Here is a 14,217-nt window from a genome sequence, read left to right as displayed (position 1 = left end):
ACATATAAGGCGTGAAGCATTCAGGCAAAGGTTGAAGTTTAGCTTAGAGACGCACTCTGGTCTTTGCTCTGAAATCAAGCCTTCAACACTTCAATCAGATCTCCCAGGAACAGGCTGATGTTCCAGAGAAACTTCCTGAAAGTCCTCTGATCACTAGATCCCCAAAAGCGTCTACATTGTAGCTAGGAGCAAGACCCCCAGCACAGGTAGACAGACTCTTGCTAACTTCACACAAGCTAGTGTGCTAAAAATAGTAGTGTGGATGTGGCAGGGGTGGCAGCTTGGGCTAGCCACCCAAGTCCAAGCCTGTCCAACTCGCTGGGTCCATGCTCCCAGGTACAGTGCAGACATACTCTGAGACCTAATATTCCAGGGTGACATCTCTCACCCTGGTCATTGCCAGACAATGCAGTAATAAAACCTGCTGCTGAGTAACAGGGCTCAATTACAGTCCAGAAGCTTTTTGAAGTTATTAGGAGGCCTTCTTTCTACCATACCTTAAAATTAGTAACAAAATAACAAAAATATTATACAGTTTGGAACTGTATCTCAAAGAGTCAAGGTCTGGAACTGGAAGAAGACAGTACTTAGTGAGTCAGAGATAGCACAATGATGTTCACAATGTAACATGCTCCAGACTGGGAACAAAGCACAAACAAAGGTGGAGTAAGTCAAGGCCTCAATGAAGACAAGGGCTTCAGAAGCTCAGGAGGTCAAGTATCTTGTTGCCTTCAACTGCAGGGGAAAACAATAAAAAACAGGCTGTCAATGCACGGATAAGAAACCATTTACCAGTGCTCTCAGGTTGGCTTCAATTTGACAGCAAAGATAAAAAGGTGGCAACAATGGAAGTAGATAGAACTCATTCAAGGAACCAACGCAATGAGGAGGATGATTAAAAAAAAGTATTATAAGGAGCATGTCCAAGAACTTAGAGAAAAGGGTTCAGAGGAGAGGCTGCTGCAGAAAAGGAGAGCATTGCTGTAAGCCAAGATAATTGCCAATGAAATGCTTGCAGATCCTGCAGAACTCCTCTGTCAGCTGCATTCAGAAAAGACATGATCATGAAATACACTGGGCCAGCCTCAGGTGAATGAGACATCATACTGAAGAAAAAGTTCTCTATATATGATCATTTGTAGTTCTTATCCCCTGGTTGAAAGCCAACAGACTGCTCACAGAATTACTCCCATAACACTGCTCTACAGCCAAAATGCTTCTGAAATAAATGTAGTCAAACTTTACTAATTCTGGGTCACTGAGAACGAAAATGATGCTTAAAATTGTTGATTGGCTCTAGTTTTCAAGATATGCTATTGGGTCAGTATATACGACCCTTGACTTGGGAATGGCGGAGGATAAGTGAGTTATAAAGGGAAGGGATCTTAATTTAAACCAGAAATGACTAAAATACATCTTTGACTGGATCTATGAATAAATCTATGACTGGGTTTGGACAGTACTTGCTTTTTAGGCAAAACAATGAATGATGCAATCTGAAGCTGGTATTGCGTCATACATGATCTGAATTGCATCATGTTATTCCTATACGTCATGGATGATGCAATCATAACGAAGCTTACATCACTCTGCTGAACAAATTGCCCTATATCAGCTCTAGAAATCATACAGTGTCGTGCTCTCTTATTTGTCAGTGTTTGATTTTGCAAAGGGCCACATTTCTGTTTAGCCAAAGTGAGTAGAGATGCCTCGTGCTTGTGTGAACAGTGCAGATAACTTATGCTATGTTTGTGGTGAAGTGACTTTCGCATCACAAAAGCGCAGTATAACCACTGTGGTTAAGAAAGCCTATCACCTTTATTTTGGCTGCGAAATTGGAGATCAGGACAAGAGGTGGGCCCCACACATATGCTGCAACACTTGTGCAACAAATCTTCGCCAGTGGTTGAACAGGAAAAGGAAATCTATGCCTTTTGCAGTGCCAATGATTTGGAGAGAGCCAACAGATCATACCAGCAATTGTTACTTCTGCATGGTGCCTCCAGTTGGGAAAGGTGTGTCAAAGAAGAAAACGTGGACTGTGCATTATCCAAACATTCCATCAGCTATACGCCTAGTACCCCACGGAGAAGGACTGCCGGTTCCTGATGCACCAGAATCATTCTCACTTGAGTCAGACGAGGAAGAGGATGAAACTTCTGATCCTGAACCATCAGTGTCACAGGACCCACATTTTCTCCCATCCTCCTCCTCTGAACCACACCTCATAACACAAGGTGAACTGAATGACCTTGTCAGGGATTTGGAACTACACAAGAGTAAGGCAGAGCTGTTGGGCTCCAGATTACAGCAGTGGAATCTCCTGGCAGGTGATGTTAGGGTTTCCATGTTCCGTGACCGTCCAAAGGATCTTGTCCCATTCTTCTTCATGGAAGGTGATCTTGTAGCGTGCAACAACATCGATGGTGTGATGGCAGCCCTCAACATCGTTCACAATCCAGATGAGTGGAGACTGTTCATTGATTCATCAAAGACGAGTCTTAAAGCTGTTTTACTGCATAATGGCAATGTTTTGCCATCAATTCCAGTTGGTCATGCAGTCCATATGACGGAAACCTATGACAACATGAAACAACTTTTGAGGTGCATAAACTATGACCAACATCAGTGGCAGCTTTGTGGCGATTTGAAGGTTGTTGCTCTCTTGCTTGGTCTGCAGACTGGATACACAAAGTACTGCTGTTTTCTCTGCGAATGGGATAGTCGTGCAAGAGATTCCCACTACATCAAGAAAGATTGGCCACTCCGACAGTCAGTGGAGCCTGGGAGGAAAAGTGTTCAGCATCCACCACTTGTTGAATCAAGGAAGATTTTGTTACCACCCTTACACATCAAGCTGGGGCTGATGAAGAATTTTGTCAAGGCCATTGACAAAACACAAGCAGTTTTCAAGTACCTTCGTGGAAAATTTCCAAAGTTAAGTGAAGCTAAGATAAAGGAAGGTGTCTTTGTTGGTCCTCAGATTCGTGAACTTCTTCGAGATGATGCATTTGACCATGCACTGCGTGGCAAGGAAAAGACAGCATGGAAAGCCTTCCAGTTAGTGGCAATAAATTTTCTCGGAAACAGCAAGGCAGACAATTTCAGGTTGTTGGTGGAAAACCTCCTCAAGGCATACAAAAGCCTTGGTTGCAACATGTCACTAAAAATACATTTTTTGCACTCTCATCTAGATTTTTTTCCACCGAACTGCGGAGCAGTGAGCGACGAGTGATTTCACCAGGACATTGCAACAATGGAGAAATGCTATCAGGGCAAATAGAGCCCATCAATGCTTGCAGACTATTGTTGGACAGTGACAAGAGATGCTCCATTTAATGAATACAAGAGACAAGCCAAGAAGTGCCAAGTAGACACTGAATAGGACTAAACTATGTACATAATAGATTTTTGCCTTTTGTTTCCATAATAAATTTTATTTATATAACCCTTTTGCTGATTTTTAAAGTGTTACATAAACAGGACAGGTGAAATATTATCATGTAAAGCAACCATAAACACATGAAAAGACCTAGGTTTATAGTTTATGATTAAAACTCTACTATCAACACTATATACATAAAATGTAAAAACTTAAATATCTTAGAAACAGTAGCCAAATCAGTTGTTTTAATTGTCATATTTGAATTCAGCACATCAAAATACATAATAAATAGCACATTTTATCTCTGACGGATGACTGGTCTACAATTTTTGAGAAATGTAAGCTACAAAGATTAAATGTTCATAGGCATTTGGTTTTATTAATGAAAACTCCATCATGTTTACTTTGAAAGGAAAATAGAGTTGATTACCTCTCGCTGAAGTTTCCTCTTTTCTGCTTTGAGATCGTCTTCCACTTTTTCTGCATTCTCTGCTGCAGATTTATATCTTGTCACCTGTCCTTCAAGTCTTCCAATCTGCAAACCAAGTAAACCACCAAAAAAACTGCTGACTGCTTTATAATGGGATGGGCTACCCATCTGTCTGTCCTCCTCTCTCCTATGTGGCACTCCACAGCACTGTTCCCTGTATTATCTATGGCACCCACAGAAGGAGAGAAGGTGGTGAGTGTTAATGTGCAGAAGCAGCTGAGATTGCAGAGAAAGGGAAACATCAGGGTTTAAAGAACAGGGAAACAGGAAGAACGGAGACTCATGGAGGGTAGAAACACCAGAGAAGGTCCCACTGTCTGTCACTCTTCAGGGTGAGACAGCAGGGAGTGGATTGAGGAGAATGGAAGAGCATTGGCAGCAGGGAGAGTGGGAAAACTGGGAGGGGAAGATAGAAGGAAGGGAAAGTAAACTGGGAAACAGAGGCAGTGGAAACAAGAGAGGTGAGACATGGCAATGGGTCAGGGTATGATGTGAGAGGTCATGAGTCCAAGCCCAGCTCTGTAACAAAGGTGGATGGAGCGCCAAACAAAATATGAATAGGAACCCTAGCTTTAAAGCTCACTCACCACTCTCTAGGTAGAATGCAAGAGTTATGACCTGTTAATGTTCTACAACAGTTCACAGAGTAATGAAATCAAATATGTAGCATAGTGATAAAAAGCATTTACAGAATTGCACTATGTAACCCAATTATTTGCCAAGTGCTGAAGTAATCCCCTTTTACTAAACACTCTAATTTGCTCTCAGAGCATTCAAGTATTTTGCTATTTATAAACTATGGAAACCCAGAAGAGTTTCTCAAGTAAATTACTGCCTTGTTTACTACATAAGAAGATCTAATTTTCTTTATCTTCCTAAGTCAAGGGTACCTTTTGCACAGATAGTAATTTAAGAAAGCAATCCAGTTTACACAGTAAAAAATGTGGTGAGGTTATGAAGTAGTATTGATTTGTAAGAAAATGGTAACACAAGTATGAATTTAGTGCTGCTGGTAAAGCCATTATGGTGAATCACAGAACAGATATGAAGAATCAATTTTGGAATCTACATCTGATAAAAATGATCTTATAACTAGAGTATACTATGCATAAAAATCTCTGACTTAAATTTACTATATAAAAAAATCTAAAGAGATACACTTACGTTTTGTTCCATGGTAGTTATATCTTGTTCAGCTTTTGAAAGCTTAAATTTGTATTCACTTATTTGTCTGTTGGCATCTCCTAAATAAAATCAGACATTAATGGATTTCTGAAAGTGGGTCACTAATAAGCAATTCCTATTTTAATTCAAATGAATTTAAAATATGACTCCATTGAGAAATAGAGGTTACTTACCTGTAACTGGAGGTTCTTTGAGATGTGTGGTCTCATATTCCACATGTGGGTACATATGCGCACCATGCACTTGAGTCTGGAATTTTTTTTAGTAAGCAGTGCCCTACTGGTCCACATGTGCTGTAGCGCTCCTCATGCTCCAAATCCAGATAATGGAAAACAGATAGGGACCACACAGCTCAAAGAACCGCCAGTTACAGGTAAGTAACCTCCGTTTCTTCTTCAAGTGATGGTCCCTACCTATATTCCACAGGTGAGAGATTAACAAGCAGTGTTCAAACAAGAGGTGATTGTAGGGACGCAGATGTGATAGCTAATACTGCTGTCCCCATAGCTGTATCTGTAACAGAAGACTGGACCAAAGTAACATCTTGTGAAGGTGAGCAAGGAGCTCCAGGTAGCTGTCCTATGTCTCTCTACCCATGGCATAGGCTAGCACCTGTCCCTTGGCAAATCATCCCTGGCCAGAAGATATAACCCTGATGTTCTAGGCCTTCTGTGCAGGGCCATCTTTGCTTGGTACCACAGAGTCTCCTGAGGAGCTTCCAACTCATTGTAAGAAAACACCAGATCACCAGCAGTACATAACAGTACCAATGATTTTGTACAGAGACTTGCAGGTGGGAGAGGAGGACTAGCCTCCTCTTCTGAAGTAACATCTCTGAATAGAGATGGTGTGAGTGTGAGTGAGAGAGAGAGAGAGAGAGCGCGCGCGCGAGCAAATTAATATGAGGATAGGGAGCTTCCCTGGTCACAGTAGAAGTTGGATCCTTCTGGGGCTGTCTCGGTATAGGCACTGCATCAGCTCTGGAGAATGTTTGTCCCGTGCTTTGGACATCGGAACTGGTACCAGAACAGGCATATCTCTACCCTTACGTGCCACTTTCTCTTGCCAAGAAGATTTATTCAGGCCTAAGTCTTTAGTGTCTGTGGCGCAGGCTCCCCTAACTTTGGTGGGGTTGGGGAGTGACACTCTCTCTTCGGATCAATTTTGAATGAAGACAGTTTATTCCTATACTTATGACCAGGCATCTTACTCTCATCGGAAGCCTTCTCTTCAGGCTTAGAATTCTTAGCTTCAACTCCCAAGCGTGTGCTCAGAGGGATGCTTCCTGTCCGATGAGGCTGCTGTACAGAGGGATCTTCCCAGCCTGGATCTGATTGGGGTCTCATCACCTTTTCTTTTCCTGACTCATGAGTTCTGGGGGGAAGGAGCAGCAAATTCTGTACATGGCTGAGATATGATACTCGCCAGAGGCACACTGATGTTGATTGCTCACAGAAAAAGAGCGAGGGCAGGTAACACAAGTTTTGAACTTGTGACAATCTCAGCCTTCTGAGTGTGCTCAGAGGGGGAAATTCTGCAGAATGGGGAAAAAGGGGGAACAACTATCTAACTCTACTATACTGGAGTCTAAACAGGAGAAGAATACTAAAAACAAACTAATTTTAGTATATTTACAGAAATGAGACAGTAGCAGAAGGAGCTGAGAGGACAGAAGATTCCCTCAGACTTCATGACAACAAAAGGGAATGGGAGGTGTGTCTGCACCATTCCTTATACTTTTGGTTCAGAGCAGAACAAATGCTACGGATGGACACTGCTTACTAAAAAATTCCAGACTTAGGCGCATGGTGCACATGCATAGCCCAGGTGTGAAACACACAGAGGGACCACTGCTCAAAGAACACTGCTATATTCAGGACTCTCTTGTGGTGTAAATATTCTTTATAGATTCTCTTCTCTTGGAGACTAAAGAAGCTAGAATAATGATCCTATCTTTTACATATGACAACATAACAGACCCATTATAAGAGACTGAAAACACCAAGCCTGCATTAATCACTTCATAACCCCAAGATATAGACACTTTAAAATGTGCACTTCAGACAAACCAAAATAACTGGTAACATCAACAAACCATCTCACCACCAACAGATCATCTCCTTGAAAAGCAGAATCACTATATTAAGACTGGTTTGAGGACAAGAATCCCAACATAAATATAAATTCTGGAGGTTGAGCACAGAGATCTGAAAAAGCATTTGACCAAAAAGCAGAATAAAGCTTGAATTTGCTTGACAAGACTAATCTGAGAAAGAAAAGAATGAATTTCCTGCAGGTTTGCAAATCATTTTTGGTGGTACTGCTCAGAAATTGCCAAGTGACACAATCACAGCTCTGCTTAAAATAGCTTTGGCACATCTCTCAAATGACTGTCCTGTCAATGACTAGCAGCTCTATATGGGTGCTGACAGCAAGGGAGAAACAGTTTGCTTGCTCAGACTCAAGCTAGCCTGGTCAGTTTGCATGAAGTGAAACTGAACGTTGGGCAGGATTTTAATAAATTTTGTTTGCTCTCAGATAGTGACAGAGAGAGTCTTTCCGACTGAGTTAGTGGATCAAGCTTCAACACGATAAGAAACCAGGGAAAAATACTAGCAAAATAATTCAGGTGAAATTCTATCATCTAATAATGAAATTTAGCAAATATTTATATCAAAGTTAGGCAAAGTTGTCAACTAAGAAAAATTAACTTGCCAGAAATTTTATTAAGCTCCAGAAGCAAACACAGACCTTTCATTAACTATTGTATATTGAGGAATGCACTGAGAGGAAGTTTGCCAACAAAAAATAAATTTAAAATCGTGTGTGTGTGTGTGTGTATATATACATACATACACACACACACACACACACACATACATATAAATATATATAAAAAAATAAGTGTATACTTACTCTGCATTTCAATTAACTGCAAATCAGAACCATTCTCTAATCCTGTTATATCTGAATTTGTGCCATCATTTTTAGAGTTTTTCTGTCGTTCCTCTTCCAGTTGCAGCTTCAGTTTCCTAATCTGAAATTAAAATGTCATATTATGAAGAGTAATCTACTAGAAGTTATATTGTGACCACAAAACATTTTTCCCTTCATTATGATTTTCAGTATGAGGTGCCAATTGAGCTCTGTGTATGGAATTTTTCATGTATATTTTACATTTCTAAAAGTTTACAAAAACTATGGCTCAGATCCCAAGATGTGCAAAGGCATACCAGGGCAAAGCCAGCATTATGATGTATCTCTTTCCCTCATTCCCTGAAGTGATGGCTGCCAAACTGGTCACCTTGTGCAGAGTTAGAGTAGTCTCAAAAGCAGCTTAACTTTGTGTTTCATGTCAGCAGTTCCTACAGGTATTTCCAGAAGTCAGGGCTCATCAGTATGTAAGAAGTGCCCAGCCATGACCCCTATAGTCGGGGGCTGGTAAAGAAGGTAGGAGCTCTTATCTTCGCCCTACACTATTGGAAAATTCCTCCACAGCTGAGTGGAATGGTGTAGGGAGTTTGAATCTCAAACAGGAGTTTACAAAAGCCACCTCAAAATAGAATGATTTTTACAACTACCATGCTCTAAAAAGTGATTGTATTTTTATGGTCTAGCCAGTATTTGGCTTCTATTTTGGCTTGAGCCCAAAACATTGTTATTTGATATTCATCTGAATATTAAAAATAAGGTATCTGGTACACTCTCAATGAAAACAACGGCTGATAAGAATGGCTAGATCTGTGTGCTGTGCAGCTATACTCCGTGCCTTCCCTTGGACCACAAGTTCACAAATTGTGGTCTGTGGATTAGTAGTCTAAGGAACACCTGCTGGTGGGCCACTGGTCACTTGCTAGTCACCAACTATTACCTCCTCTTTTCTAGTTGCTAAACTGCATTAAAAGCTAATATTCATAATTTTTTCTCTTTAAACTAACTGCAGTTATCACAGGAATATTGTGATGATAAATTGGAAGAATCACAACATGGGAGGACAGATTATCTATGAGAGACTCTATAGTATGGAAAAGTTTGAGTACTCTTGTCCTGGACAGATCTCTCAGAGCACATAATAACCCTGGCTTCTGCTTTCTCTTGAGTCAGCCATATTGGTACTGTTCAAAAATGACTTCCAAACCTTGTAAGATTTTAGTAACTACTTCTTGCTTTTATAAAAAGAAATAAGAGAAAGAATGAATAAATAGCTACTTCATTTCATATAACCATCACTGATCAATGATGATCTGTAATGGTAAGATGCAAATGAGTCAATCATAAAGCACAATGTTAGTATAAAAAAGGAGAGATAGGAAGCACCTTCACAAAGATCCATATATACTTCCAATTAGGATCACTCAGAACAACCATAAGGGAGACAGCTTGAAGAATCCACCACTCTAGCTATTGCATAAGACCAAGTTCATGCTGTTCAGAGCACCAATGGGAGGAGCTTAGTAGTTTTTGGCTGACCATCAACAAAGTTAGAAGTTTTATTAAAGCTAATATTTTGGTTTAGTTTGTTTTACATAAAGGTTTGGTAGCTTTTTATTTATTATTAATGTACTAACACGTTTTTCAGGGACACACTTTTTTAAACCTAACCTATCCCTTTACAGAATATTTATGAAAAACAAACACACACATCTCTACCTGTGACAATAATTCCTCCTTTTCCCCAGCCAGTTTTCGTAGCCGAACATCTAAAAGAACCAAGGAAGATCTCAATTAAAAACCAGATGGATTTAAGACCAAAAATGTAATGTTTATTTTATTTTCATTAAGCTTAAAAATAAAAATATTTTTTAAACTTAGCAAAAGCTGTGAATTTAATGACACTGAAAATGATTATTTGAGTTCTTATGGTTTATTATACTTGCCTAAATGGTAGCAAACATCAATACTTCAAACACATCACTATATTCACAGCCACATGTAGTTCAAATATATCTTTGTAACATATAAAAAGGTAATTATTTTCTTTACTTTTTAATACATAAAAAGTTTAGCAGCAATAAAGACATCTGAGACAGACAATTCCTGGTAGTTAATGAATGGCTGAGGGACAACTGGGGATAATTTATACATTTAATAAAACAAAACCATCTCCCACTTTCTAAAAATACTCACTTTAGTAAAAATACTCAAGACACGGCTAGTTACTGCTATAACCATTTTACCTGTATGTGTACTCCTTTCCCCAACCCTTTATTTCTGTCTTATCTTTCAGATTGCAAGCTCTTCAGGGAAGGGGCTGTGCCCCCCTATGTTTGTAGAGTACCTATCATGCTGTGTTACTAGAATACAAACAGTAGCTTGGTTAATGGCCTAAACTGAAGCTAAAATAAATCAATGATCTTCTGGATGAGTTAATCACTAGAACATACCCTCCCACTCAGTCAGTAATAAAATTAGAATAGGTCTGGCAAGTTCTCAGTTTCTTAGAGAATTATTTTAAAAATAATGTAAACAAAGCAACAGTGTGTGAGAAGTACCAAATAAGAGTATTAACCATTCTTTCGGTCCATTTTAACATGACTGGGCAATATCAGGACTATTTATTAAATAAATGGTTTAAAACAAAAAACATGTAGCCTTCCATTTAAAATGTATATACTACATGTACCAACACATAAGGATATTTCCTTGTGTACTAAGTAATGAGAAAACAATTTGTGCAGTTTAGCTAGGAAAACAAAATTAACCAGGAGCCTGGGAACAGAACCCTAACTTTGTCCACATACAGTAGTTGTTTGACTGTGCTAACTGGAACTAGAGCAAACCTATCTATTCTAAGCAATTAAGAGATACAATCCATTTGCATGAATACAGCATAAAAAATATTTCAAAGGACATGACAGGACACAATATACACTCCTATTTCTTGTACATTTGACTTTTCACAAATGGGCTCTTTAAATAGTTCATGTTTTTAAAGAAACATTTATTTCATAACAAAGAAAATGTGTTAAAACACTTTACTAATCTTGCATTTTTATCCAATTATTTCCTAGTTTTCTTAGCTCGCTCTAAAGTTACCTCAAAAACAATAAAATGGAGACTGGACCATGAGAATTAACCAACTGCAGATGTCCTCACCGCACCTGCATATATATTTTTTTATATAGTCAACTAATATGCTGTTAGGTTAGTTAAACAAAGATGGGGCATTCAGCTTAGCAGTGGTACATATTTCATAAGTAACGGAAATATCTGTGTATAGCTCTAAAGTCACAATTTTGGATGTGAATACTGGGGGAAACAAAAATCCAGTAAAATCTTTAAAAGACATGTATTTAGTATATTTTTACCTAGTGGTCCTTCTCCTGCAGATTCCAAGACTTGAGCAGCTTCCTGCGATACAACTGCTATTGTACCAACCACTGGTTCATGGTTTACATCACCATTTGGAGTACCATCTGGGATTATAACTAACCCGTGTTTCTGAAAAAATAAAAGGAATTTCACTCATACAAAAGAAACCTTTTCTATCCAATTACATTTTACATTTTCTGAAGGGTTTTCAACTTGACTGAAACAGTTGCACCAAACTGAAATGTTCCATTTAACTTATGTGAGGATTGGGGGTTTTGGTCCATATTTGGACCAAGCAGTATTACTTATGTCATTACCAGAGTCAAACCTTTATTTGGATGTACTGGAGTAGTAACATACTGCTTTCTGTTTTGTGTTTACGATGGTTGAACCCCCATTTCTGTATGTGTATTATTGTATACTACTGCTACTGACATACCTGTCCTGTCTTCATTGTTTCCTTCAGGTCAGCCAACTCATCTCTGAGCTCATCTCGCTCATGCTTAATGGAATCAAAGTACTCTTTCTGTCTTTCTAGGGCCTGGGTACAGGCAGATAGCAAGAAAAAGAATGGCACAGAGAGAGAGAGCAATGTGATAGGCAGTAGAGAGATTTTATACAAATAAGGCAAGCAGCTGAATAAAAGTAAAGAAAGGAGAAGGGGGATATAAAATAATATGTACAACTTCAATAGCTACCTTTTACAGTCATATGTTTGCCTCAGTGCTGCATGCTTGTCATGAAACAATCTACCTACAGTAGGCTCAGCAGACTATACAATCCAACCATTTGATTAATTACACTGTTTACCAAAATGAATACAGTTCTTCCAAATGTGTCCATTTTAAGGCAATCTCTGCATGGTCTTTTCTGCATAGTATTTGTGTCTAGCTGAACTATCCTAGAAAACCCTCATAGTGGGAACAGCTTAGCGATAACGTATTTTGACAAACACTTTGGTTAAGTTTAATAAATACCTGCCTCTGGCTTTAAGAGAAACATCTATTTCAGTCCAAATATACATTTATTTACTAAAAATTGCATACTACCACTAAACAGGCCATCACACTACTACTGAACAGTCAAGACTCCACATCCTTCTCACAGGCCAGAATGCTCGGGGATTTAATTAGTAGAAACCGTAGAATATCACATCCATTACACTAACTACTCTGACTTGTACAGGTGCATAGAGTAGAAATCTTACAATCAAGATCTGTATATTTTAGTTCCTTTTATCCATTTTTACTTATCTGCTTCTCTGTTACTCGCATAAATATTTTAGCCATTTGGTTACTAACAAACATTTTTAGAAACACAAAACTAACGACACTACATTAGCACAAAAGGGGTCACAACAGAAAACACAACAATCTCATAGAGCTATGTTACCCAGAGTTAAGCCAGACATTCTCAGCCAATTAGGCAGCACTCCAATATTCTATTTAAGTTAATTACTACATGCACTATAAATAATCCTGAATATGCGACAACTGCATTATAAATAATCCCAAATAAACAACAACTGCACAAATGTAAACACACATTTGCCAAGAAAACTCATCTAACGAATGTTTTTTCATGCATGAATCTTTAGGAACAGACTGATATAGAAGAAGAAATGAAGGTAAATAGCTTCAAATTGTATTTTCCCCACTTCTCAAATTTACTACAATAGAACCTCAAAGTTACGAGCGTCTTTCATAACTCTGAACAGAACGTTATGGTTGTTCTTTCAAAAGTTTACAACTGAACACTGACTTAATACAGCTTTGAAACTTTACTAAAAAATAAAGGGAAAGCAGTATTTTTCTTCCGGATAGTAGTTTATGTTTAACACAGTACTGTATTTATTTTATTTTTGGGGGGTCTTCGCTGCTGCCTGATCTGTGTACTTCTGGTTCCAAATGAGGTGTGTGGTTGACTGGTCAGTTTAACTCTGATGTTCTACTGTATATTGTATTTTAATTATTATTTATAGTTTCTAGGGAAAGAATAATATTTTATAATGCACTATTCTGTTCATTTATTTATTTAAACTGGAATAAATGAAACATGCAGTTGAACTGGATTTCATAGATGGAAAAATTAATCTTAACCAATGTATACTAAAAATATAGGAGTGGTCTAGCAGCTACCCTCTGATGGATATAGGATATTTAAAAAAAAATCATTTTATTATTTATCTACTGTTTCCTCAGGCACACTAGATTTCTACAACTAAAATTATAAACTTAAAGTCAAGCCCCTTATTTTTTCAACTCTGTGAATGCTTTAATTAGGGCTTGAAAAGTTTACCTGATGCCTACTAGCCAGAGTGCCAAGTGCCACTGCATGTACTCAAAGGTGCAATCTTTGCATTTTAAAGGAATAAACAATGTTTATTGTGTATGTTACTAAAGTGTAAAATTATCAAATTTCTATTTAATATATTTTTAAACATATATTGTTACATATCTCAATTTAGTTATTCAAGTGCAAAAGAGTCCTTAAACATGGAGTTAGGGTTGTAGGCACTCTGCACTTCCCAGGACTCCTTGTGACTTTACAGAACATGGGAGTTTAATTCCCAAAACCCAAATCATTGACAAAAACAGGAAATTCAGAGTTAAGGTTTCCCTGCACACATAGTATAAGGTGGTTAGCATCGCAAAAAAAAAAAAAAAAAACCACACACACCACACAAATGTTGAAAAAGAGTTCTGTTACATTTCTCACACAACACAGGCACACAACCATAACTCTGCCTCCCCGCCACCCCACGGGGTTGGCATTAAAAACTGGGAATATTCACTACCAAAAGCTTTAGTAACAGAGGTAGGGTTGGTTGTATTTCACTCACCCC

At 38.5% G+C, this 14,217-nt stretch overlaps 1 protein-coding gene across 16 annotated transcripts in view; it reads right to left on the bottom strand.

Annotated features, from left to right (window-relative positions):
* The window catches only part of LRRFIP2 (LRR binding FLII interacting protein 2), a 171,230-nt gene that overhangs the window by 6,877 nt on the left and 150,136 nt on the right, over positions 1-14,217 (bottom strand). For 12 of the 16 annotated variants that reach the window (XM_054019398.1, XM_054019396.1, XM_054019400.1 and 9 more), the window contains 6 exons: positions 11,812-11,913; positions 11,369-11,501; positions 9,711-9,760; positions 7,977-8,097; positions 5,040-5,119; positions 3,816-3,920 (listed from right to left, as the gene is read on the bottom strand). In XM_054019398.1, the coding sequence (XP_053875373.1) occupies positions 3,816-3,920; positions 5,040-5,119; positions 7,977-8,097; positions 9,711-9,760; positions 11,369-11,501; positions 11,812-11,913 (591 nt within the window). The remainder of the gene's footprint in view (positions 1-3,815; positions 3,921-5,039; positions 5,120-7,976; positions 8,098-9,710; positions 9,761-11,368; positions 11,502-11,811; positions 11,914-14,217) is intronic. The other 4 variants (XM_054019404.1, XM_054019403.1, XM_054019410.1 and 1 more) reach the window with 1 other exon arrangement.

The sequence above is a fragment of the Malaclemys terrapin genome, chromosome 2 (assembly GCF_027887155.1).
Source record: "Malaclemys terrapin pileata isolate rMalTer1 chromosome 2, rMalTer1.hap1, whole genome shotgun sequence".
NCBI classification, from domain to species: domain Eukaryota; kingdom Metazoa; phylum Chordata; order Testudines; family Emydidae; genus Malaclemys; species Malaclemys terrapin.
The sequence above is the reverse complement of the archived record's forward strand: the minus strand, read 5'-3'. Positions and strand labels throughout refer to the sequence as shown.